The sequence below is a fragment of the Myxine glutinosa genome, chromosome 7 (genome assembly GCF_964187855.1).
Source record: "Myxine glutinosa chromosome 7, kmMyxGlut1.1, whole genome shotgun sequence".
Classification (NCBI taxonomy): Eukaryota; Metazoa; Chordata; class Myxini; order Myxiniformes; family Myxinidae; genus Myxine; species Myxine glutinosa.
The window spans coordinates 34,383,414-34,411,303 of record NC_136267.1 but is presented as its reverse complement, the minus strand read 5'-3'; the positions used below and the strand labels follow the sequence as shown (position 1 = coordinate 34,411,303).

Sequence of the window (27,890 nt, the reverse complement as noted above, 5' to 3'; positions counted from 1 at the left end):
GATGGTTTCGAGAGGGGGGTGGGGGGGGGGGGCATTGGGATTCCCATGTTTGTATGAGATTATAACCGTGTGTAGCTTTTCTTGGTTACTTGATGCAGCTTTCTTCGCTGGAAGAGCATGGGACTTGATTTATTTGATAATCCTAGCCACCTGGGGTAATTGGTTAGGTGAGAGCGGATTGGTTATACCCTCCAATTGTGGGTGAGAGACGTGATTGCGTCTTGTTATTTATTTGCATGTTCACTGGGATTAGCAGTGCAGATGGTACATCAAGATATTTTGTTTGTGTCTGTCCTCCAGAAACCTCAAAGTTTTTCCGACCATCCCTTGAAAAGACTCTTCAACCTTGTTCCTTTCTTGAAGGTAAGATGGCATGGATGACTCCAGGTACGTGATATAAAATACTATATTGGGATGAAGGTTAAAATTTATATATAACATTAAACCGGTAAACCAGTTCAGTTGCAGTTTGTAATAAAACACAGAACCACCGCTGCCTGATACAGTACCAGCTGCTACACCGCTAACTGTAGCAACAATCAGCCTAGACGCCTTCAGAAGGCTTTTATTTGGCAAATCAGGAGCCCACCTCTTGAGGAAATGGATCAATCCAGGGACATATTTCTGGCTCACTGGTTGTCATCAGCATGGAGTGGATACCCCTTGGGCTGAGGAGATTGGCTGGTAGACCATCCTGTGGTGTGTGTGCACGTCTGTGTGCATGAGTGCATCTGTGTGCGCTTGTTGTGAGAGAGTACAACTTTGACTCGAGGACTCAAACTCGAAGAAGAAGATGAGTGAAAACTTATCCTTTTTGACATTGTTGCTCTTTCTATTCTAACGCAGCCCCGGAAAACAAACTGGATATCAAAACTCTCTCAGGGTAAGTCATTATGTTCCATTATGTTCATTTTCATCTTTGTTCTATTTGCCATACATGATGAGATTGCAGATTGAATCGAATTCACACGCATTGAACAGAACACCACAAATGTAAGTATGTTTATTCACTTCTTTTTTTTGTATACAAGATCGAGGCTCGTGAAAGAGCTTACACTTGAACAAGCATGTGGTAAGATGAACCGATTGGAGCAGAAGAAGAGCAGCAGACATTTGCAGTGAAGTTCGTCATAACCAAGTCTCGAAGAGAAGATACTCCATTGACTGAGATCCGGGTCGGGAAATTGACAGATTGTGCCAGTCCCCGTTCGTCGCAGAAGTCCTTTGCTGAAGAGCCATGACTGGTGAGAGAGGTACCCACACCCAGCCAACTGGCATGGTGACAGTTGAAATCACCACATATGAGGAAGAGACGGTTGGGATGAGTGGATAGAAGTTGGTCCATGTTGTCAGACAGCGAGATGTAGATGGAGTCATCACTGTTTGGTGGACGGTACAACACACACATGAAAAAAAGGTGGGAGCGAAGGGGATGCCGTAGCCAGAGGTACTCCTGGGGGTGAGATGGAGAGAGGGCAGTGCAGGGCAAGTGAGGAAGAGTTTTTGATAAAGATAGCAACCACACCACCAGGACGAGGCTCAGGTCTATCATACCGGAGGAGGGAGTAACCAGGGAGAGATATTAAGGAATCAGAGACATCTTGAAGGAGGAAAGTTTCTGTTAAGCAGATCAAGTCTGGTTTGTCAGAAGCAACCTGAATGGAGAGATCAATCAAGTTTGAGCGAAGGCCCCAGATGTTTGAGGTCCATACCGTTAATGAAGAGGAAGGGGGAGCATCGGATACAGGACAGGGGAGGGGAGGGGTCGGGTAAGATGTGGAAGAGGAGGAGGAGGTAGGGAGAGCTGTTGAAGGTGTGTCAGAGATTTCAGAATAGTTCGGAGGAAGGGAAGGATGAGGAGGACAAGGGGTTTGATGGTGATTGGGTGAGGCACAGCGAGGTGTTGTTTCAGGGGGGTGGGGAGGGGCAGAGAGAGGAAGAAGTTTGGAGGAGTTGGAGGTTGACAATTGGAAGGGAGAGGAAGCGGGGAGGACGCTTTGAGGAGGAGGGGGGAGAAGGGAGAATTGGAGAAAAAAAAGTCGAGTGGGGAGATTTGAAGGGGAGAGGGGAGTTTTTAAGGAGAGGGGTGAAGGTGTAATTTAGGAGGAGCGAGGTGAGGGGGGAGTTTGGGAGGGGATGGTGAGGGGGGAGTTTCGGAGAGGAGGGGTGAGGGGCATGTTTAGGAGGGGAGGGGCGAGGGTGGAGTTTAGGAGGGGAAGGGTAAGGGGGGAGTTTGGGAGGGGATGGTGAGGGGGGAGTTTAGGAGAGGAGGGGTGAGGGGATGTTTAGGAGGGGAGGGGCGAGGGTGGAGTTTAGGAGGGGAAGGGTGAGGGGGGAGTTTGGGAGGAGATGGTGAGGGGGGAGTTTAGGAGAGGAGGGGTGAGGGGGATGTTTAGGAGGGGAGGGGCGAGGGTGGAGTTTATGAGGGGAGGGATGAGTTTGGATTTTAGAAAGTGTTGGACAATTATAAATGGAAAACGAACATTTATTGCAAAATTAGTTTCTTGTGATTTTCTAGTCAGAGATCCTTTTGAAAACGTTGGAAGAACGAACGAACACGAACAAAGAAGGAAATAAATAATGTATATATATGTATTTTTTTAATTAAGATTTTAAACAAAGGGTAAGATGTTCGGGGGAAGTATGGGGTGAAAAGAAAACTCGGAAAAACTGTGAGAGAACGAAAATAAATGGACTACAATCGACCGCTGAGAGAAGACAACAAGGCCTCAAGGCAGTAAACTTGAAAGACCAGGCCTCAAAATCGTGGCAGGAAATAACCGACGATTTTATACAGGTGTGCATGATTTACACCAAGATCTTCCTAGAGACACATAGTAAGTACACACACCGTGACATAAAAATACAGTTTTGACAAAAATACAAACGGGAACAATTACTTAACTTTGATAGCATGGAGAGCGTGGAGATCTTCGAAAAAACACAACTTCGCCTGCAAAAGCGGCAGCGGAAGTTCCCTTCTTCAGGCAAATTTCAGGTAAATTACCTTTTCTTCAGGTGAAACTTCGGGTAAATTACCTTGTCTAGTTTTGATCATTTATAACTTATCTCCTATTATTTGAAGCACAATGAAACCAAGAAACCACTTTCTCTGGGTTAATCTGCTGGTGGTCTTTATCTGAACTCCTCGCTCATGTTGCCAAGGAAGATAGGTGTTCAGGTCCCTCGTGCAATGGAATTGTTCATTGTCTACCAATGTCTTTGTAATTCACATTCAAGTACACAGATGTTTATATCAATATCCTTGTCCCCTAATTGATGTATGTATCTTTGAATCAATGAAAGTTGAAATAAGCCTTTTAACACTCTCTTTGCTCTTGTTTACAGGACTAACATCTTCCTGGAGCGAGTACTTCAACCGAGCCGCCACTCAACACTGGCAGATGGGAATGATGATGAATTACCAAAAATTTATTACACTTGTCGTGTTCCTCAGCCTCATCATCGAGGTATAAAAGTGATATAAGCTCATGGGCTTTGGTTAACAATCTCGTTGACAGACCATTTCAGAGTTTATTTTGGGTGAAAAAGTTCAAGTGATAAAATGCAGTCCCAAACGGAATTACACCTCAGATTGAACAAGTGATGCTAAACAGCAGGAGGTCATATACCCAAGGATCCATCGCTACTTGGTGGAGGAGTAGACCGTGGGGTTTGTGATTAGTCTCAGTCAAGATTGAGAAATGTCAGGTTTTAAATTTTAAAATATCCCAAAACAACAACCCAACAAAAATATGCCAAGACACAAGGTCCTCTCTTAATGTGTATTGTTTGCTGCTCTTTGTGTTACAGATCATAAATGGCTTCCAGAATCACCGACATCGCAACAAATGCTGTAAGTTCAAGCTTCTGGAATTGAGATTGGGGACATTTTACGAAAGTACACTAATAATAAAATAAAAATAACTTGAGGAATTGCCACTCCATCTGGTAATGATTTTGTTAACTCATTCACAGCCTGCACGGGAAAAAACTACACGAAGAGCAGAAGCACCGGGAGACGGAATGATGGGATCCCGGAAGTGGATGCTCTTATGGTGATCATGGAATCACAGCAGCATCACACATCGCGACCACCAGCTCTTCAGAATCAGACGGCCATGCTACAGAGAGGTGATGGTTTATCCACAGTGATGCAGAGCGGCTTCAGATCATATGGCATCAGATCAGAGGCCCGAGAGAATGTGTCTCTTGTGTCTCATGGAATGGAGAATGGAAATTTAGAGTTTTGTACAATCCTCAATTTGATGTCCATTTGGTTCACGACAATCAATCAGCAAGTGATCATCACTGTTCATGCATCCCGACATGTAAACACCCGATGGTGTATGATTGAATCGGATTCAGTCGGAATCGGAATACCCAACCAACTAGGAATACCTGTACAGTGTGAACTTGGCCAGTCAGCCTGTAAGAATGCACTGGGATCACCTGGATCAACTAAATACATCCTGACATCTAAAAGTTCCTCCCCAGTCCTTGAGCAACAGGGATGGTCTGATATTACTCACCATCTGGTATCACTAGTATCAGATAATGTAACTGAACAAGGCAACACTCATTTTGCAATAAATGTTCGTTTTCCACTAACCGTCCAACACTTTCTACAATCCAAACTCCACCCTCCCCTCCCAATTTCCCCTCTCCTCCAAACTCACCCCTCCCCTCCTAATCTCCAAACTCACCCCTCCCCTCCCAATCTCCCCCATATCTGAACTTAGTGATATTCTGTCCATTGATCTTTTTCTGTCACAATATCTGTTTCATGTTCATTTTTCCTCTTCTTTCCAGGATCTTCTCTCTGTCATGGTGAAGATGATGAGAGTTCTTCCGGTGATGAGAGTACTTCCGGTGATGAGACTACTTCCATTGATGGTAGTTATTGCAGACCTGATCTTGGAGAGTACGAGGTGCAGCAGGTGGTGGTAAGCAAGACATTCAATTTCCTTTTTGTGCCTCTGTTACCGAAGTCGCCGGAGGCATTATGTTTTCAGGTTGTCCGTCCGTCCGTCCGTGATAGGTTTTCATTACCGCGATAACTTGAGAACTGCTGAAGGGATCTTAGTCAAACTTGGTGCAGGTATGTATAATGAGGTAAAGATTAACTGATTAGATTTTGGGGTCACGAGGTGAAAGGTCAGAGGTCATGTTTGGAAAAATCCTGTTACCGCAATAACTTGTGAACCAGTGATGTGATCTGCCCAAAGTTGATACAAGGATGTATTATGATGCTGAGATTAAATTATTTGATTTTGGCGTCAAGAGGTTAAAGGGTCAAAAGGTATCTGTGATAGGTCTACAACTTGAGAATGACTGAAGCGATCTAATTCAAACTTGGCACAGGTATGTATAATGATGTAAAGATGAACTGATTAGATTTTCTGGTCAAGAGGTTAAAGGTCACAGGTCATGTTAAGTAAAAAATTATGTTGCTGCGCCAACTCCTGAACCAGTAATGGGATTTTGAACACACTTGGTGTTAGTGTTTATGATACAAACATGAACTGATTGGATTGTGGCATCAACAAATTAAAGTTCAGAGGTCACGCCAGGTAAAAATGTGATAACTTGAGAACAGCTGATGGGATTTAAATCAAACTTGGTGCAGGTATTATAATGATGTAAACATGAGCTGATTAAATTTTGGGGGGAAGAGGTCAGAGGTCCTGTTTCGGAAAAAATGTTTTGCTGTTCTAACTTGTGAACCGGCAATGGGATTTTGCCCAAACTTGGTACAAGTATATATTATGATGCAAAGATGAACTTCTTATATTTTGGCATCAAATGTGAGAATTGAGGTGATTTGGTGATTTTAGTGAGGTCAGAGGTCATGTCAGGTAAAATGTGATAACTTGAGAACAGCTGATGGGATTTAAATCAAACTTGGTACAAGTTTCAAGTTCACAAACGTACAGTCGTTCTGTCGACGATTTTGCGATTTCCCAATTTTGTACTTTGTGATGTATTATGGTGTTTCTATCAGTCTTGTAAGTTCTGAAAACGTTCGAGAATAAAAGTTCAGTCTTATCAAGTGATGTACGTGTGAGTTGAGGCGACGCAAGTCGGTGGTGCTATAATTACGTGATGACATAATTGGTGGTATTACTCCATTTATTTATTATTCCAATTATTTCTTCCTTTTTAGTTCCCATGAGATATCTTAGTCGTTGATGTGAGCTGTCTAGCCTGGGTTTGAATCCCAACCCAGCTATAAACTGTCATTCCGGTGTTTCATAGGCCCTGTGATTCATCAATGTGTGTGTCGTCCTTCGGATGGACGTTAAACTGGTCATCCGTATGCCGGAATTAGTTGGTGGACATTAAAGATCCCACGATGTACTTCACAAAGAGGAGGCAAACTATCGCTGGCAACCTGAACACATTTCAAATTCCTGCCCCAACTTCCGTACGCTGAGCTGGAGTGGTGACCTGACCAGCATTGTGGCCAAATATCTGCTCTGCCTAGACTAGGAGTTTCAATAAAAGGAAGAAGAGGAGATGCAAGGAGTAAAGGAAGAAGAGAATCAGGGAAAGGAAGAAAAAGATGCATTGCTAGCGAAACGAGAGGTGCAGAAGGGACAGAAAAAGGAACACCAATTAGAGCTGGAATCCATTAATTACCACTAATTACCAACCAATTATAATTATCGTTGCTTGTATGTGTGAATTATTATCTTCATTATGCTATTTCTGTCTCTTCGTGAGCGCAATGTTTCTACCACACAGGTCGAGGTTCTTTCAGAACGCTTGATCATGCAAGATGATCAATTCGATGAGATCACCGTGAAAAACAACAAACTTTCGGCGGATCTCAAAAAAGTTTCCAGCACCTTGTCGGAAGTGGAACTTCAGCTCGAGGAGCAGCAACAACAACATGAGGAACAGCAACAGAAGAACGTTGAGAGCTGCCAAAAGGTAAATAACCGTTATCAAACATGTGGGACTACAGATGGCCAAGGTGGTGAACATCATGCTCACCTGCACATGTTCTGATGAGTTTTAACACCTTGCACGGTTCATGCTGCTCTTGAGACTTTCACAAATGGAAGACTGTTGATTGAGATTTGTGAAACTAGTCCACCTGCTAACTACAGGAGAGCCAGGAAGGGTCATTCCTCTTTGGGGTATTTCGATTACAGTCGATCTATGGTCGGGTCTCAAGAACATTGGGTGTGTGTTCATTTACCAAGCTTCTTGTGGAGAGATCGTCAAGTGGTTTAAGCATTTGAGCAAGCACTCCATTCAAAACCGTGAAAGAACGGCTGGCTTGGCAAGCGCTAGCTAGCTGCTTGGTAAAGGAGCACAGCCCGAGCTTGTCCCTTTCAGTTTCGCGTTGAACAGAAGGAGCTTGTTTCAAAAGTTCACTACGAAAAACGCCACGTTAGCGCCAGGAAAGGCCATGTTATTAACCCAACATTTGTGGGTTATTTAGAGTACAGTAGATCTTCGCTCAGTTCTGTAAGTAAACCTTACTTCACGGATGTTGGGATTCCTCCAAATTTCTTAATTTAGTGTTTTAAAGAGCATTAGCGACTGTTTAAAAAGTTAATCACACGTGTTTGTAGTTCATAATAGCCGGCGAAGCCGGTGTTGTCAATAAACGCGTACGTATTATGTCGAAAACCTGATTATGCCTTGGCTTGAGAATTCCGAAGCGCAATGGAGGCCGCCAACTTGCGGATGCGGAAGTATGCATAACAAATTGAAAACGTTCAATAGGAGTTTCTTTCACCCGTCATTGTTTGATTCACAATCTTATGCACCTCTAATTTATTGTTAAAATACTTGAAGGTATTACCAGGCCCGTGCGGGCCGAGGTTGATCTTAAACGAAACGCGTCACCAAACACCGGACCCAATGAGAGTCGAGCATTTGAAAAAATATTTCTAAAACCAAATCACGCACTGGAGGCCGCCATTGACCGGATGCGGAAGTTTGCATAAACCAATTGCGAAAAAGTTCAATAGGAGTTTGTTTCACCCGTCTTTCTTTGATTCACAATCTAATGAATCTCTAATTTGTAATTAAAATACGTTAAGACCAACCTCGTTATCTTCACCGAAAATCGTCACCAAACACCAAAACCAATGAGATTCGAGCATTTGAAAAAGAAAAATTTTAAAGCTTATTACGCGTTTCGGAAGGTGAAAACGGCATCCAATATTCTAAAATTGACGAAGAATTATTTTTTTAGAAATCTCTTGGCCATCGGGGATAGTTTTTCACCGCCAGAAATATGGTATAAGCGGTTTACATATTTAGTTTAGAAATATGGATAGTTTTTCACGGCCAGAAATACGGTATAAGCGTTTACATATTTAGTTTAGAAATACGGATAGTTTGTCACGGCCGGAAATATCCGAAGTTGAGACGGAATTCACCGAATTAATCACTGTAAGCTAACTTCTTCTGGTGGAGGAAGCCGCAGTGCCCGGAGAGAACCAGTCCTGACAGCGACTGAAGTTAGAAGACTACACACATACTGTGAAAACGTATGTTAAGCCCAGTTAAAATTTCTTAAAATAGGCCTTAAGCTAGCACATCGTATAGTTACTTCCTTAAGCTTCTTGTGACATTTATTGTATGCAGGTATTGGGGAGGACTGTCTGCTCTTCTCTTTTACCAAGTCATACCAGGTACGGTACCTACACCGACCTACTATCAACTACCTAACCTACTGATGCCATAGTGATGGGTAAAATAGTGGCAAGAGGCTTTGGCTTCGCCAGCTCATTGTGGCTTTGCAGTCGGTACTAGTATTTTTACTTCCAGTAGAAGCTGTTGATCACACAGAAACGCCATTATAGCAATAAGATATTTATACACGTTATCACTGCAGGAAAAACACCTTGGGGAAGTCGGACATTATTAGTATGAATATTATTTTGTATTAGCATCAATAATATGCGATTATCATTAATTTTGTTATTAAAAGCGTCTTTGGAAAAACGCCACGATAAATCTTCTTTGGAAAAACGCCACGATAAAGCTAATTTAACATTTATATACACCTCAACGTTCAACCCCATTGACGGCAATGGCGGGGAAACTCGCCCGGGGGGAGAAAACCCCCTTGGGGAGGGGGGCAAATGAATGTGCTACAACCTTCATTGTGCAACCCTTCGTCATCCTGTCAGGTTTGGTTGAGATTGGTCTTGGATAAGTAACGACAGAATGTGTTGGCGTCAAAAATTCATCAGATCAGACACGAAATGGCGTATTTAGTGTGATTCCATGTGAACTTTGCACTGTAACCAGAATTGATCCCACTTTAGACTTGAGAAGACACCTCCATAAAGTATTGATTATGTGTAGATCAGAAAACAGTAACTTTAACTGTTGATTACACTGTCATGTTTCTACCACACAGGTCGAGGTTCTTTCACAACGCTTGATCATGCAAGATGATCAATTCGATGAGATCACCGTGAAAAACAACGAACTTTCGGCGGATCTCACGAAAGTTTCCAGCACCTTGTCGGAAGTGGAACTTCAGCTCGAGGAGCAGCAACAACAACATGAGGAGCAGCAACAGAAGAACGTTGAGAGCTGCCAACAGGTAAAGAACCGTTATCCAACATGTTGGATTACAGATGGCCAAGGTGGTGAACATCATGCTCACCTGCACATGTTCTGATGAGTTTTAACACCTTGTAGGATTCATGCTGCTCATGAGACTTTCACAAGTGGAAGACTGTTGATTGGAAAGTAGAACAGAAAACAAACTTTCCTGTCAATGACACCGTCATGTTTCTGTCGCACAGGTCGACCTGCTACCTGAGCTGTTGAAAGCAAATGAGCATAAACACCATGGGCTCGCTGTCCAATTTGAAGGACTTTCAGGGCATCAATCACACCTGAGCAGCAGGTTTGCTGCATTGGAACAGCAGCAGCAAGAACAGCGAGAGAGGCAGGAGCACCAGGATGTTGATTACCATCAACAGGTGAGCAACCGTTATCAAACAATGTGGGACTTGCTCTGCAATGTGTAACCGGTGAACACAAAAGAGCAGATACCAAAGAGTTGAAGATAATGTTTCCCTTGATGTGTCTTATGTGTTTTAATCACTTGCAGGTGACGCAGCTGGAGACGGATTTGGAGGATCGAGACAACCGCTGGAGAGACGTGGCCGTTAAAAACCACAACGCCATGAAAGCGATGTACGAGCTGTTCAAGTGGATGGAGAAATTGAAAGAGAAGGAACAGGTGTGCCGAAAGAACCAGCAGCAGGTGTATCCATCACAGCCAAATAAGGTACCGCAGCACAATCTCAAGAAGCCAACACAAATACTACAGTTAACCCATGAAGTGCTCCATTTACTGCTTGTTCGGCCATAAATGCTTTTTGTTAACGGCTTTTCTCCACCAATTAGAAGCAAGATTTCCATAAGTTACCTGGGAATTACACATTGTAAGAAAAGTCATGATTCGTTCTTTTGGTTGACGTCAGTTTAAACTCATTTACTGGAGGATAGTGGCCCAACGCTCTTTTTGGGTTAACAATGTTTATGATCAGTTTTTGGGGTAACTTTATAGGTTAAAAACAACATTGTTGGGCAGTCATCAAAACACGGAAACCAACTTGCATTTCTGAACATTCGAATCATTTTCCAATCTGGTTTTACTTTGGAACACGATATTTACTGGTGAAGAACTCGTCCTCAGGTTCGGGTTAATTCCGTCGAAAATGGCGTATTTTAGTCCAACTTGTAATATCGACTTTCACCACCAGGAGGCGCGACACGATAAACATTTACATAGAGAGAATTGGTGTACACGTCCACCCTGAACCCTGGGGACTGAATTGTTTTTACCCCCTAAAACTTTCATGTGCACACCCCTCATACAACCAAAAGTTTTCAACTCATTCTGTCCAGTGGTTCAGGAGTGCATGGATGTCAAACAAACACACAAACAAGTACAGATACATTCAAAGTACACCGACCCCATGCCAAATAATTAAATATCCTTCAGCGCGGCATGTCCGGGCGCCTATGGCGCCCGACAATACCGCAGTGCAGCTCATAGAGACTGCATTGGGAGGGAGAGGTGTATGCTAATTGATTGATTAATTGTATAATTAAAATCATATAAAGGATTATCACAAAATATTTTCTTAATAAATTGGCTATTAGCATAACTAAACCACTAGTGCTTCATCCGAAGACGTTTCTTTTAGAAATTTAATTAAATATGTCATCAATAAAAAATTAAATAATTGATTGATTAATCAATAAATAATTAATCAATTAAATGATTAATCAATAAATCAAATATATCCTTGATAGCCACATCACTTGGTCACTCATGTCCAAATATTAGCTACCCAGCTCAAAAGGTGCCTGAGATATTGGCCAAATGAGAAAGAAAATAACTAAATGATTAATAATTAAAATAAATAAATAATAATCATTAAAAAATTAAATTATCAATCATTTTGGTCACAGAACACATAAACCACCACCATTTCATCAGAATCTGTAACTGAAAAAAAATAAATTTTGGTCATTAATCGAATAATTAAATAATTAATCGATTAATTGATTAATTAATAAATCAAAAATAGCCTTTGCAGCCAAATCACATGGTCACTCATGTCCAAATATTAGCTTCTGAGCTCAAAAGGTGCCTGAGATATTGGCAAAATTAGAAAGAAAATAAATAAATGATTAATAATGAAAATAAATGAATAATAATCATTAAAAAATTAAATTATTAATCAATTCGGTCATAGAACACATAAACCACCACCATTTCATCAGAATTTGTAACTAAAAAAAAAAATTTTTTGGTCATTAATCGAATAATTTAATAATTAATCGATTAATTGATTAATTGATTGACAAGAAAGAAAGACAAGTACAGATACATTCAAAGTACACCGCCCCCATGCCAAATAATTAAATATCCTACAGCGCGGCATTGTCGGGGCGCCTTCGGCGCCCGGCAATACCGCAGTGCAGCTCATTGAGGCTGCATTGGGAGGGAGAGGTGTACACTAATTGATTGATTAATTGTATAATTAAAATCAATAAAAGATTATCACAAAATATTTTCATAATCAATTGGCTAATCGCATAACTAAACCAGTAGTGCTTCATCCGAAGATGTATCTTTTAGAAATTTAATTAAATAAGTCATTTATAAAAAATTAAATAATTAATTGATTACTCAATAAATAATTAATCGATTAATCAATAAATACTTAATAGATGAAATGATTAATCAATAAATCAAAAATATCCTTGATAGCCACATCACTTGGTCACTCATGTCCAAATATTAGCTTCCCAGCTCAAAAGGTGCCTGAGATATTGGCCAAATGAGAAAGAAAATAAATAAATGATTAATAATGAAAATAAATAAATAATAATCATAAAAAAATTAAATTATTAATCAATTTGGTCAGAGAACACATAAACTACCACTATTTCATCAGAATCTGTAACTTAAAAAAAAAAATTTTTTTTGTCATTAATCGAATAATTAAATAATTAATCGATTAATTGATTAATTAATAAATCAAAAATATCCTTTGCAGCCAAATCACCTGGTCATTGGCATGTCCAAATATCAGCTTCCTAACTCAAAAGGTGCCTGAGTTAATAATGGTCAGAAGATAAATGAAATTTAATTAATTAAATAAGTACTTAATTAAACGCTAATAATTAAATAACTCCTCAATTAATTGATTATTCAAAAAACAAAAAATACCGTATTTGACAAAGGACTTGCTCACTACTGTGCCGAAATTTCAGCTTCCTAGCTCAAAGGATGGCTGAGATATCGTCCGGACAACCAAGAAAACAAGAAAACAAGTAAACATACATTCAAAGTACACCGCCCCGATGCCAAATAATTAAATATCTTAAAGAGCGGCATTGCCGGGGCGCCTATGGCGCCCGGCAATACCGCAGTGCAGCTCATAGAGAGTGCATTGGGAGGCAGAGGTGTACAATAATTGATTGATTAATTGCATAATTAAAATCAGTAAAAGATTATCATAAAATATTTTCTTCATCAATTGGCTAATAGCAAACCTAAACCACGAGTGCTTCATCCGAAGATGTAACTTTTAGAAATTTAATTAAATAGGTCATTAATAAAAAATAATTAATTAATTGATTAATCAATAAATAATTTATCGATTAAATGATTAATCAATAAATCAAAAATATCCATTATGGCAACATAACCTGGTCACTGTCATGTCCAAATATTAGCTTCCAAGCTCAAAAGGTGCCTGAGATATTGCCCAGATGAGAAAGAAAATAAATAAATGATTAATATTGAAAATAAATAAATAATAATCATAAAAAAATTAAATAGTTAATCAATTGGCTAATAGAATACATAAACCACCACCATTTCATCCGAATCTGTAACTTCAAAACAAAAAAATGAATTAGGTCATTCATCGAATAATTAAATAATTTATCGATTGATTAATTCATCAATAAATCAAAAATACCCTTTACAGACAAATCACTTCGTCATTGTCATGTCCAAATATCAGCTTCCGAGCTCAAAAGGTGCCTGAGTTAATGGTCAGAAGATAAAGGAAATTTGATTAATTAAATAAGTACTTAATTAATCGCTAATAATTAAATAACTCCTCAATTTATTGATTAATCAAAAAAAATAATATCGTTTTTGACAAAGGACTTGCTCACTACTGTGCCGAAATTTCAGCTTCCTAGCTCAAAGGATGGCTGAGATATCGCCCGGACAACCAAGAAAGAAAGAAACAAACAAACAAGAAAGAAAGAAAACAAGAAAACAAACAACCAGAGTGAAAACTGAGTACTCTCTTTCAGCGTGCGTCACTGCCGAGCCCCCTTCGGTGCCCAGCAATGACGATTTGCAATGCCTGGAGATGGCATAGGAAAGGAGTGGTGTACAACAAAGAAGTACACATACATTCAAAGTACACCGCCCCATGCCAAATAATTAAATATGCTGCAGCGCGGCATTGCCGGGGCGCCTCCGGCGCCCGGCAATACCGCAGTGCAGCTCATTGAGGCTGCATTGGGAGGGAGAGGTGTACACTAATTGATTGATTAATTGTATAATTAAAATCAATAAAAGATTATCACAAAATATTTTCATAATCAATTGGCTAATCGCATAACTAAACCACTAGTGCTTCATCCGAAGATGTATCTTTTAGAAATTTTATTAAATAAGTCATTTATAAAAAATTAAATAATTAATTGATTACTCAATAAATAATTAATCGATTAATCAATAAATAATTAATAGATGAAATGATTAATCAATAAATCAAAAATATCCTTGATAGCCACATCACTTGGTCACTCATGTCCAAATATTAGCTTCCCAGCTCAAAAGGTGCCTGAGATATTGGCCAAATGAGAAAGAAAATAAATAAATGATTAATAATGAAAATAAATAAATAATAATCCTAAAAAAATTAAATTATTAATCAATTTGGTCAGAGAACACATAAACTACCACTATTTCATCAGAATCTGTAACTTAAAAAAAAAATTTTTTTGGTCATTAATCGAATAATTAAATAACTAATCGATTAATTGATTAATTAATAAATCAAAAATATCCTTTGCAGCCAAATCACCTGGTCATTGGCATGTCCAAATGTCAGCTTCCTAACTCAAAAGGTGCCTGAGTTAATAATGGTCAGAAGATAAATGAAATTTAATTAATTAAATAAGTACTTAATTAAACGCTAATAATTAAATAACTCCTCAATTAATTGATTATTCAAAAAACAAAAAATACCGTATTTGACAAAGGACTTGCTCACTACTGTGCCGAAATTTCAGCTTCCTAGCTCAAAGGATGGCTGAGATATCGTCCGGACAACCAAGAAAACAAGAAAACAAGTAAACATACATTCAAAGTACACCGCCCCGATGCCAAATAATTAAATATCTTAAAGAGCGGCATTGCCGGGGCGCCTATGGCGCCCGGCAATACCGCAGTGCAGCTCATAGAGAGTGCATTGGGAGGCAGAGGTGTACAATAATTGATTGATTAATTGCATAATTAAAATCAGTAAAAGATTATCATAAAATATTTTCTTCATCAATTGGCTAATAGCAAACCTAAACCACGAGTGCTTCATCCGAAGATGTAACTTTTAGAAATTTAATTAAATAGGTCATTAATAAAAAATAATTAATTAATTGATTAATCAATAAATAATTTATCGATTAAATGATTAATCAATAAATCAAAAATATCCATTATGGCAACATAACCTGGTCACTGTCATGTCCAAATATTAGCTTCCAAGCTCAAAAGGTGCCTGAGATATTGCCCAGATGAGAAAGAAAATAAATAAATGATTAATATTGAAAATAAATAAATAATAATCATAAAAAAATTAAATAGTTAATCAATTGGCTAATAGAATACATAAACCACCACCATTTCATCCGAATCTGTAACTTCAAAACAAAAAAATGAATTAGGTCATTCATCGAATAATTAAATAATTTATCGATTGATTAATTCATCAATAAATCAAAAATACCCTTTACAGACAAATCACTTCGTCATTGTCATGTCCAAATATCAGCTTCCGAGCTCAAAAGGTGCCTGAGTTAATGGTCAGAAGATAAAGGAAATTTGATTAATTAAATAAGTACTTAATTAATCGCTAATAATTAAATAACTCCTCAATTTATTGATTAATCAAAAAAAATAATATCGTTTTTGACAAAGGACTTGCTCACTACTGTGCCGAAATTTCAGCTTCCTAGCTCAAAGGATGGCTGAGATATCGCCCGGACAACCAAGAAAGAAAGAAACAAACAAACAAGAAAGAAAGAAAACAAGAAAACAAACAACCAGAGTGAAAACTGAGTACTCTCTTTCAGCGTGCGTCACTGCCGAGCCCCCTTCGGTGCCCAGCAATGACGATTTGCAATGCCTGGAGATGGCATAGGAAAGGAGTGGTGTACAACAAAGAAGTACACATACATTCAAAGTACACCGCCCCATGCCAAATAATTAAATATGCTGCAGCGCGGCATTGCCGGGGCGCCTCCGGCGCCTGGCAATACCGCAGTGCAGCTCATTGAGGCTGCATTGGGAGGGAGAGGTGTACACTAATTGATTGATTAATTGTATAATTAAAATCAATAAAAGATTATCACAAAATATTTTCATAATCAATTGGCTAATCGCATAACTAAACCACTAGTGCTTCATCCGAAGATGTATCTTTTAGAAATTTTATTAAATAAGTCATTTATAAAAAATTAAATAATTAATTGATTACTCAATAAATAATTAATCGATTAATCAATAAATAATTAATAGATGAAATGATTAATCAATAAATCAAAAATATCCTTGATAGCCACATCACTTGGTCACTCATGTCCAAATATTAGCTTCCCAGCTCAAAAGGTGCCTGAGATATTGGCCAAATGAGAAAGAAAATAAATAAATGATTAATAATGAAAATAAATAAATAATAATCCTAAAAAAATTAAATTATTAATCAATTTGGTCAGAGAACACATAAACTACCACTATTTCATCAGAATCTGTAACTTAAAAAAAAAATTTTTTTGGTCATTAATCGAATAATTAAATAACTAATCGATTAATTGATTAATTAATAAATCAAAAATATCCTTTGCAGCCAAATCACCTGGTCATTGGCATGTCCAAATGTCAGCTTCCTAACTCAAAAGGTGCCTGAGTTAATGGTCAGAAGAGAAAGGAAATTTGATTAATTAAATAAGTACTTAATTAATCGCTAATAATTAAATAACTCCTCAATTTATTGATTAATCAAAAAAAAAAAATACCGTTTTTGACAAAGGACTTGCTCACTATTGTGCCGAAATTTCAGCTTCCTAGCTCAAAGGATGGCTGAGATATCGCCCGGACAAACAAACAAGAAAGAAAACAAGAAAACAAGAAAGAAAACAAACAAGTACAGATACATTCAAAGTACACCGCCCCCATGCCAAAGAATTAAATATCCCACAGCGCGGCATTGCCGGGGCGCCTCCGGTGCCGGGCAATACCGCAGTGCACCTCATAGAGGCTGCATTGGGAGGGAGAGGTGCACGCTAATTGATTGATTAATTGTATAATTAAAATCAATAAAAGATTATCACAAAATATTTTCTTAATCAATTGGCTAATAGCATAAATAAACCACAAGTGCTTCATCCGAAGATGTATCTTTTTGAAATTTAATTAAATAAGTCATTAATAAAAAATTAAATAATTAATTGATTAATCAATAAATAATTAATCAATTAATCAATAAATAATTAATCGATCAAATGATTAATCAACAAATCAAAAATATCCTTGATAGCCACATCATTTGGTCACTGTCATGTCCAAATATTAGCTTCCAAGCTCAAAAGGTGAAGGAGATATTGGCTAAATGAGAAAGAAAATAAATAAATGATTAATAATGAAAATAAATAAATAATAATGATTAAAAAATTAAATTATTAATCAATTCGGTCACAGAACACACAAACCACCACCATTTCATCAGAATCTGGAACTGAAATAAAAAAAAATTTTTTTAGTAATTAATCGAATAATTAAATAATTAATCGATTAATTCATCAATCAATAAATCAAAAATATCCTTGATAGCCGCATCACTTGTTCACTCATGTCCAAATATTAGCTTCCGAGCTCAAAAGGTGCCTGAGATATTGGCCAAATGAGAAAGAAAATAAATAAATGATTAATAATGAAAATAAATAAATAATAATCATAAAAAAATTAAATTATTAATCAATTTGGTCAGAGAACACATAAACTACCACTATTTCATCAGAATCTGTAACTTTAAAAAAAAAAAATTTTTTGTCATTAATCGAATAATTAAATAATTAATCGATTAATTGATTAATTCGTAAATCAAAAATATCCTTTGCAGCCAAATCACCTGGTCATTGGCATGTCCATATATCAGCTTCCTAACTCAAAAGGTGCCTGAGTTAATAATGGTCAGAAGAGAAATGAAATTTAATTAATTAAATAAGTACTTAATTAAACGCTAATAATTAAATAACTCCTCAATTAATTGATTAATCAAAAAACAAAAAATACCGTTTTTGACAAAGGACTTGCTCACTATTGTGCCGAAATTTCAGCTTCCTAGCTCAAAGGATGGCTGAGATATCGTCCGGACAACCAAGGAAACAAGAAAACAAACAAGTACACATACATTCAAAGTACACCGCCCCCATGCCAAATAATTAAATATCCTGCAGCGCGGCATTGCCGGGGCGCCTATGGCGCCCGGCAATACCGCAGTGCACCTCATAGAGGCTCCATTGGGAGGGAGAGGTGTACGCTAATTGATTGATTAATTGTAGAATTAAAATCAATAAAAGATTATCACAAATTATTTTCTTAATCAATTGGCTAATAGCATAACTAAACCACTCCTGCTTCATCCGAAGATGTATCTTTTAGAAATTTAATTAAATAAGTCATTAATAAAAAATTAAATAATTAATTGATTCACCAATAAATAATTAATCGATTAAATGATTAATCAATAAATCAAAAATATCCTTGATAGCCACATCACTTGGTCACTGTCATGTCCAAATATTAGCTTCCCAGCTCAAAAGGTGCCTGAGATATTGGCCAAATGAGAAAGAAAATAAATAAATGATTAATAATGAAAATAAATAAATAATAATCATTAAAAAATTGCATTATCAATAAATTCGGTCACAGAACACATAAACCACCACCATTTCATCAGAATCTGTAACTGAGGGGAAAAAAAATTTTTTTGGTCATAAATCAAATAATTAAATAATTAATCGATTAATTGATTAATTAATAATTGATTAATCAATAAATCAAAAATATCCTTGATAGCCACATCACTTGGTCACTCATGTCCAAATATTAGCTTCCCAGCTCAAAAGGTGCCTGAGATATTGGCCAAATGAGAAAGAAGATAAATAAATGATTAATAATGAAAATAAATAAATAATAATCATAAAAAAATTAAATTATTAATCAATTCGGTCAGAGAACAAATAAACCACCACCATTTCATCAGAATCTGTAACTTAAAAAAAAAATTTTTTTCTCATTAATCAAATAATTAAATAAGTAATAAATAAATAAATAAATAATAATCATTAAAAAATTAAATTATTAATCAATTCGGTCATAGAATGCATAAACCACCACCATTTCATCAGAATCTGTAACTTTAAAAAAAAAATTTTTAGTCATTAATCAAATAATTAAATAATTAATCGATTAATTGATTGATTAATTAATAAATCAAATATAGCCTTTGCAGCCAAATCACCTGGTCATTGGCATGTCCAAATATCAGCTTCCTAACTCAAAAGGTGCCTGAGTTGATGGTCAGAAGAGAAAGGAAATTTAATTAATTAAATAAGTACTTAATTAATCGCTAATAATTAAATAACTCCTCAATTAATTGATTAATCAAAAAACAAAAAATACCGTTTTTGACAAAGGACTTGCTCACTATTGTGCCGAAATTTCAGCTTCCTAGCTCAAAGGATGGCTGAGATATCGTCCGGACAAACAAACAAGAAAGCAAGAAAACAAACAAACAAACAAGTACACATACATTCAAAGTACACCGCCCCATGCCAAATAATTAAATATGCTGCAGCGCGGCATTGCCGGGGCGCCTCTGGCGCCCGGCAATACCGCAGTGCAGCTCATTAAGGCTGCATTGGGAGGGAGGGGTGTACACTAATTGATTGATTAATTGTATAATTAAAATCAATAAAAGATTATCACAAAATATTTTCATAATCAATTGGCTAATCGCATAACTAAACCACTAGTGCTTCATCCGAAGATGTATCTTTTAGAAATTTAATTAAATAAGTCATTTATAAAAAATTAAATAATTAATTGATTACTCAATAAATAATTAATCGATTAATCAATAAATAATTAATAGATGAAATGATTAATCAATAAATCAAAAATATCCTTGATAGCCACATCACTTGGTCACTCATGTCCAAATATTAGCTTTCCAGCTCAAAAGGTGCCTGAGATATTGGCCAAATGAGAAAGAAAATAAATAAATGATTAATAATGAAAATAAATAAATAATAATCATAAAAAAATTAAATTATTAATCAATTTGGTCAGAGAACACATAAACTACCACTATTTCATCAGAATCTGTAACTTAAAAAAAAAAAAATTTTTTGTCATTAATCGAATAATTAAATAATTAATCGATTAATTGATTAATTAATAAATCAAAAATATCCTTTGCAGCCAAATCACCTGGTCATTGGCATGTCCAAATATCAGCTTCCTAACTCAAAAGGTGCCTGAGTTAATAATGGTCAGAATAGAAATGAAATTTAATTAATTAAATAAGTACTTAATTAAACGCTAATAATTAAATAACTCCTCAATTAATTGATTATTCAAAAAACAAAAAATACCGTATTTGACAAAGGACTTGCTCACTACTGTGCCGAAATTTCAGCTTCCTAGCTCAAAGGATGGCTGAGATATCGTCCGGACAACCAAGAAAGAAAACAAACAAACAAACAACCAAGAAAACAAACAAACAAGAAACCAGAGTGAAAACTGAGTACTCTCTTTCAGCGTGCGTCACTGCCGAGCCCCCTTTGGTGCCCGGCAATGACGATTTGCAATGCCTGGAGATGGCATAGGAAAGGAGCGGTGTACAACAAGAAACCAGAGTGAAAACTGAGTACTCTCTTTCAGCGTGCGTCACTGCCGAGCCCCCTTTGGTGCCCGGCAATGACGATTTGCAATGCCTGGAGATGGCATAGGAAAGGAGCGGTGTACAACAAACAAGAAACCAGAGTGAAAACTGAGTACTCTCTTTCAGCGTGCGTCACTGCCAAGCCCCCTTCGGTGCCCGGCAATGACGATTTGCAATGCCTGGAGGTGGCATAGGAAAGGAGCGGTGTACAACAAACAAGAAACCAGAGTGAAAACTGAGTACTCTCTTTCAGCGTGCGTCACTGCCGAGCCCCCTTCGGTGCCCGGCAATGACGATTTGCAATGCCTGGAGGTGGCATAGGAAAGGAGCGGTGTACAACAAGAAACCAAGAAACCAGAGTGAAAACTGAGTACTCTCTTTCAGCGTGCGTCACTGCCGAGCCCCCTTCGGTGCCCAGCAATGACGATTTGCAATGCCTGGAGATGGCATAGGAAAAGTGCGGTGTACAACAACCAAGAAAACAAACAACCAGAGTGAAAACTGAGTACTCCCTTTCAGCGTGCGTCACTGCCGAGCTCCCTTCGGTGCCCGGCAATGACGTTTTGCAATGCCTGGAGATGACATAAGAAATGTGCGGTGTACAACAAACTATAACTGCACTCAGTAGAGACATACCTCCGCAAGGTGAACAGTTCACGTTTTGTATCCCAGAGTAGACCAGAAAATCACAATACAGAATCACATTTAATCAAAATCATCCATCCACAACTTTTTGACAAATCCGGCTTTGTAGCATTTTTGGCCCAATCTCCCGATGGTGAAGAATCGCTTAAAAATTATAGTAGCCGGATCTGGAGCTTCACCAAAATCTAATAATTTAGTCCTGCTCACGTCTCTGACAAATTTCGTCCGCATCCATCCACAAATTTTTGAGATATCTTGTTCACAAACGGACAGACAGACAGACAGACAGACAGACAGGGGTGAAAATATAATCTCCATCCACCTTTGGTGGCGGAGGTAACAAACAGACAACCACACAATCAAACAGACAAACACAAACAAACAAACAAACAAACACACAAACAAACACACAAATGGACAAACACACAAACAAACATACAAATGGACAGACACACAAACAAACACACAAACAAATGGATAAACACACAAACAAACACACAAATAGACAAACACACAAACAAACACACAAACAAACACAAACAAACAAACAGACAAACACACAAACAAACACACAAACAGACAAACACACAAACAAACACACAAACAAACACACAAACAAACACAGACAAACACACAAACAAACACACAAACAGACAAACACACAAACAAACACACAAACAGACAAACAAACACACAAACAGACAAACACACAAACAAACACACAAACACACAAACAAAGACTTCTCCAGTGATAAATTGGATGATTGCTATTATTATGATGATTATGATGATTATTATGATTAATATTATCATTTTTGGAGCAGGTGCGGTGTTCACTTTACAGTATTGTCAATTTCATGTTCTTCTGCTGCTGTTTTATTTGAAAAACTCTTCATTTGTTTCCACAGGGTGCTCGCGTTGTTAAGCACGTCGTCCCAAGTGCTCTGGACCTCAAAACTTCCAACAATACCTGGAGGTCCAGCACGAAAACAGGGATGACAAGTTGTGATCAAGTGAGTTTGCTGTGTTCTATTTGAGAGGATGCTCATTTGTGTCGATTTCACGTTAAAACATCAAACTTTCCTTTCTTCTCTCATTTATTATGATTATTATTATGATTATTATTATTAATATTATCATTTTTGGAGCAGGTGCGGTGTCCACTTTACAGTATTGTCACTTTCATGTTTTTCTGCTGCTGTTTTATTTGAAAAACTCTTCATTTGTTTCCACAGGGTGCTCGCGTTGTTAAGTACGTCATCCCAAGTGGTCTGGACCTCAAAACTTCCAACAATGCCTGGAGGCCCAGCACGAAAACAGGGATCACAAGTTGTGATCAAGTGAGTTTGGTGTGTTCTATTTGAGAGGATGCTCATTTGTGTCGATTTCACGTTAAAACATCAAACTTTCCTTTCTTCTCTCATTTATTATTTTGACACCTCACCAATGACACCTCCTTTGTTTTATTCCCATTTCCTTCCCCAAGGATGTATGTCGACAGTTTCGAGTTCTCCTCAACAAAATGACACCGGAAAATTTTGGCCGCCTCATAAATCAGATGAAGAGGGTCAATATCACCAAAGAAGAAGATCTTGAGGACATTGTACAGCTTGTCCTGGACAAGGCGATAAAGGAATCCAAATTTTCTGAGGTGTACGCACACGTGTGTCACCACCTTGCAAAGGTGAGTTAAGTTAACCACTACCACAACTCATGAGAGGAAGAACACCATACCAACAGACATCATTTTCTGAAACTTGTGAAATATCTGCTCTGCGCCCCTCCTATCACCTCCTACCACCTCCTACTACCCCCTCCTACCACCACCTCCTCCCCCCTCCTACCACCACCTCCTCCTACCCCCTCCTACCACCCCTCATACCACCCCCTCCTAACACCTCCTCCTACCATCTCCAACCACCCCCTCTTACCACCACCTCCTACCATCCCGTCCTACCACCTACTCCTACCACCCCCTCTTACCATTGCCCTCCTACCATTTTCTCCGACCACCGCCTCCTACCACCTCCTACCACCCCCTCTTACCACCTCCTCCTACCACCTCCTCCTACCACCCCCTCCTAACACCTCCTCATACCACCTCCTACCACCCCCTACCACCCCCACCTTCCCCACTCCCCTTTTCACAAACTGATACACAGTGTGCATTACTCTCATTTCCTTGGTGATATTTCCTCCCAAACTTGTTTACCCTCCATTACAGGCCTCACTGCACTCCTTCCCTTCTTTTTTTCACTCCCTCTATTACAGGCCTCACTGCACTCCTTCCCTTCTTTTTTTCACTTTTGATTTTCTCAATTTATCTCCCTTGACCCACACCTGTTTAGAAAGTATTTAATAAACAGGTACCCCCTTTTCTTCAACAACATCCACCATTCTTTGATGTTTTCATAGATTGAGGTACAAGGAAGAGATAAACCTGGAAAGGTCCTCAACTTCCACACGCTCCTCATTGAAAGCTGCAAGAATGAGTTGAGAATGGGGAATGATGCGAACTCCAGCTCGGATGATGACGCATCCAAAGAGAAAGGTCGACAGCGCGCGCTGGGCCACGTGGTCTTCATCGGGGAGCTTTTCAACGCACAGGTATTGGACGAATCATTTATCACCAACACAGGTAAGGGATTGCTCCAGGATGGGAATGAGCAATCTCTCGAGTGCTTCTGTCGTCTCATTGGAATTGCTGGAAAGGTCATCGACTCGACGCAAGCCAAAATGGTAATGAACCTTCACTTTGGAGTTTCCATAAACACCTTTACTCTTCAACTTCCCCTTTAAAATCATCCTTCTTGCTCGTCTTCGTTTTGCTCACCGAGCACCATGTTTTTCTGTCTTCACAGATGGATGAGTATTTCACCTTTTTGGACAAATTAATGAAGGAGCGGAAAATGGTGCCACGCATCCGTTTCATGCTCCAGGATCTGGTAGATCTTCGTATGGTAAGTCACACCTATCGTCCTCAGGTGTGCCAATTCACAATGAATACCTGTCTCAAGCCGTCTACCGTCCCGGTTCCTCGAGCTCGGTCATGCTGATCTTTAGACTCCCTGCCCTCTTTTCAGTGAATTCCCAGACGGTCTTCACTGTTTTGTTTTAAAATGTTTAAACTTCCTTCTTCCGCGTTGTTTACTCTCTTCTATTACAATTCACTCTTCTCCTTCTTTTCAAAAGGCTGTTTTCAAATCGCTCTTTAAATCATTCCCTTTATAAAAGTTTAACCTCTTACAGTTTTTCCCTTCTCAAAACTCTAAACTCACCTTCATTCCACCCTTCCTCCAACGTTTTCAAATGTATCTGACTTGAAAATCCCGAGAACCCCAGTTTGTTTGCAGTTGATGTTCGTATTTCATTAATCGCTACTTTTGTACATCTTCAGTGCCAAACCCTTCCCTGTCTTTTCCCTCCTCTCCTGGTACTCGCCCCGATCCTACCAACCCTATCTCTTACCAGCATCCCACTCCATACCCCCATTCCATCACTACCTGCCCGCTACCACTCCCTTTCAAAACTCCCCCCACACCCCTTCCCTTCATTTCTCCCCCCATAAACTCTCCCCTTTAAATAACCCCCCCCCCCACACCCCTTCCCTTCTAATCTCCCCCCTCAACCCTCCCCTTCAAATGTCATCACGCCAGCTGGTTGGGTGTGGGTTCCTCTCTCACAAGCCATGGCATCTCAGCAAAGGACTTCTGTGACTCACTGGGACTGACACAATCTGTAAATTCCCGACCCGGATCTCAGTCAATGGAGTATCTTCTCTTCTAGACTTGGTTATGACAAACTTCCCTGCAAATGTCTGCTGCTCTTCTTCTGCTCCAATCGGTTATTCTGATCATGTGCTTGTTAAAGTGAACATCTCTCTGGCCATTCTCAGAGAGCCTCCTCAGCGCCGACGAGTCTGGCATTTCACTCAGGCCGACTGGCACGGTCTGCAAGCAGCCATCAATCACCTGGACTGGTCTCCCATCTCTACTGCCTCTGACATCAATTCTTCCTGGGAATTCTTCCAAAGCAAACTGCTCTCTCTCATGCGCAGATTTATCCCATCTCGTCTTCAGTTGTCTTACCCTTCCTCCCGTCCATGGTACACTGAGTCTTGTGTTGAGGCAGTTGCCCTGAAACAACTTGCCTTTGCCTCTTCGAAGGCTAATCCAACTGAAGGCAATCTCAGTTCCTTCCACCAAGCTCGGAACAAGTGTGTGTCTACCCTCAGGAGTGCCAGGAAGCACTATCTCTCCACACTCAAGAATGAACTCTCAAACCTGTCTCCTTCCTCCAAATCCTGGTGGCGTCTGGTCAAATCCGTTTCTGGTGTTTGTTCCCCCTCCCTTACCTCAAATGGTGACACAGTTGACACCGCACGTGACAAAGTCAAATGCCTCAACTCTGTTTGCTTCAAAATCTTATGTCCCAAACCCATCTCTCTCTGTTCCCACCTTACCCAGTCATACCCAGCTGCTCCTGTGCTCTGTGTCCTTCTCTCCCGACAAGGTGGAGAAGTTTTTTCAAACCTCGACTCTGATTCTGCAACTGGACCAGACGACATCAGCCCATGGGTCCTAAGATCCTGCTCTGCCGCTCTATCTCACCCTCTCTCTATTCTCTTCACCCTCTCTCTATTCTCTTCACCCTCTCTTTTGCTCAAGGTCATCTGCCATCTGCTTGGAAATCAGCCAACATTACCGCTTTACACAAAAAAGGTGCAAAAACAGATCCTTGCAACTACAGACCAATCAGCCTGCTCCCAATTATCAGCTCATGGAATCCAATATTGCTTCTGATATCAAATCCTTCCTCTTCACTAATGGCATGATCTCTGATCATCAATTTGGATTCAGACCAGGTCACTCCACTCTGGACATGCTGCTTCTGCCATCTCAGCAATGGATGGAGGTCCTCAATGCCAAACAGGAAATCAGAGGTGTCCCCCATGACGTATCACGTGCCTTCGATACGGTCTGGCACCCAGCTCTGCTCACCAATCTCCCATCCTATGGTATCCATGGAAACCTCCACTCATGGCTTGCGGACTTCCTCTCCGGTCGTACTCAACGTGTGGCCCTGAATGGGTTTCTCTCATCTCCCCTTCCTGTTCAGGCTGGAGATCCCCAAGGCAGTGTTCTGGGCCCTGTGATTTTTCTGGTCTTCATCAATGATTTCTCCGACTCTCTTGAAAATCCTCTCTATGTCTTTGCTGATGACTCCACTCTCTGCCGCTCCATTCCTCATCCCTCAGATCGGCAGTCTGCAGCATCCTCACTCTCTGCAGACCTGGACAAAATCACAGACTGGTCAAACAAGTGGAACATGTCTTTCAATCCTGACAAATCTCACACTCTTACTATGTCTCTCCGAAAAGACAGACTGGACGACCCTCCCATCTACTTTCTCAACAATCCTCTCCAAGAAGTTCTGTCGCTCAAGCTCTTGGGTCTCACTATCTGCCATGATCTTTCTTGGGAAGACCACATTTCCAAGCTGGCCTCCAAAGCCAGTCGCCGACTGGGCATCCTCCGTCGTGCGAAGTCCTTCCATGGCACACCTGAGCTTCTCACCACATACAAGGCTTTCATCCACAGCTCAATGGAATACTGTTCTCCCCTCTGAGCCGGTGCTCCTGCCTCACACCTAGCTCGGCTTAACGCGGTTGAAACGAAAGCTTTCAGCATCATTGGAATCTCCTGCGATGAAGTTAACTCCGAGGGCCTTTCACTTACTCACTGCAGGCAGGTTGGTGGTCTTTCTGTCTTCTACCGACTCCTCTCCGGCCTTTCTCCCCCAGCTCTGTCTGTGCTCTGAACCCCAAATATTCCTACAGGTCGCACAAGATCTGCCTGCAACCCTCTTATGGTTAAACTGCCAAAATCTAGGCTCTCTGCTCACCTTCACTCTTTCATTCCTCTTTTCTCCCGCATCTGCAACAAACTCCTTCACTCTCTTCAATCCCACTTCTACCTCCAGGTCTTCAAAACAGCTGTTCACCACCATCTCTTGTGTTCCCACATCCAAAACATTGATCTTTTTCACCCCCGTTAATCCATGCCAAGCCCACCTCTTGAAATTCCGTTTTCTTTCCTGAAATCCCCTGTAGCGTCCATCTTCTTTATACCGTGTACCCCGCCACAGTCCTCTCCCTTCCACAGATCACCCAATGTGCATGTTCTCTACTGTTGTTGTGCTTCCCTCTCTCCCCCTCTTGTTTCCTGCTCCCTTTATTATATGTTTTTATACGAGTGTGTGTTGGCGCTTATACGAGCCTTGACTTTGTTTGAAAATAAAATAAATAACAAACCACCTGCATCCATAACCACAGGTATGCGCTTCCCTTCCTTAGCATAATTGGATTCCACGCCGAAAGGTCGAGCGACCAAACTACCTCCAAACGATACGTGAGGAAGCTCGTGCAGAACAGCGATGAAGGAGATCACACCACCACTGAAGTTACCATGTGCTGCTCTTTTA

The 27,890-nt window shown here is 39.5% G+C and overlaps 2 protein-coding genes across 2 annotated transcripts in view; one reads left to right on the top strand and one right to left on the bottom strand.

The window, feature by feature from the left end:
• The window catches only part of LOC137410750 (uncharacterized), a 660,974-nt gene that overhangs the window by 563,879 nt on the left and 69,205 nt on the right, over positions 1-27,890 (bottom strand). The window lies entirely within an intron of this gene.
• LOC144892861 (uncharacterized) lies at positions 85-27,846 on the top strand. Its single transcript, XM_078781192.1, has 15 exons — positions 85-363; positions 847-883; positions 3,349-3,470; positions 3,814-3,856; positions 3,979-4,134; positions 4,813-4,946; positions 9,392-9,580; positions 9,786-9,965; positions 10,097-10,276; positions 22,316-22,420; positions 22,643-22,747; positions 22,894-23,091; positions 23,823-24,146; positions 24,269-24,367; positions 27,763-27,846. The coding sequence occupies exons 1-15, from the start codon at positions 262-264 to the stop codon at positions 27,844-27,846; spliced, it is 2,058 nt and encodes a 685-aa protein (XP_078637318.1). The 5' UTR covers positions 85-261.

What these genes read in the sequence shown, in the direction of transcription:
- LOC144892861 (XM_078781192.1), top strand. Translation starts at nt 262, where the DNA reads ATGGTACATCAAGATATTTTGTTTGTGTCTGTCCTCCAGAAACCTCAA. An exon ending in GATATCAAAACTCTCTCAGG is followed by an intron (nt 884 to 3,348) that starts GTAAGTCATTAT and finishes TCTTGTTTACAG; the next exon opens with GACTAACATCTTCCTGGAGC. An exon ending in ACTCGACGCAAGCCAAAATG is followed by an intron (nt 24,147 to 24,268) that starts GTAATGAACCTT and finishes CTGTCTTCACAG; the next exon opens with ATGGATGAGTATTTCACCTT.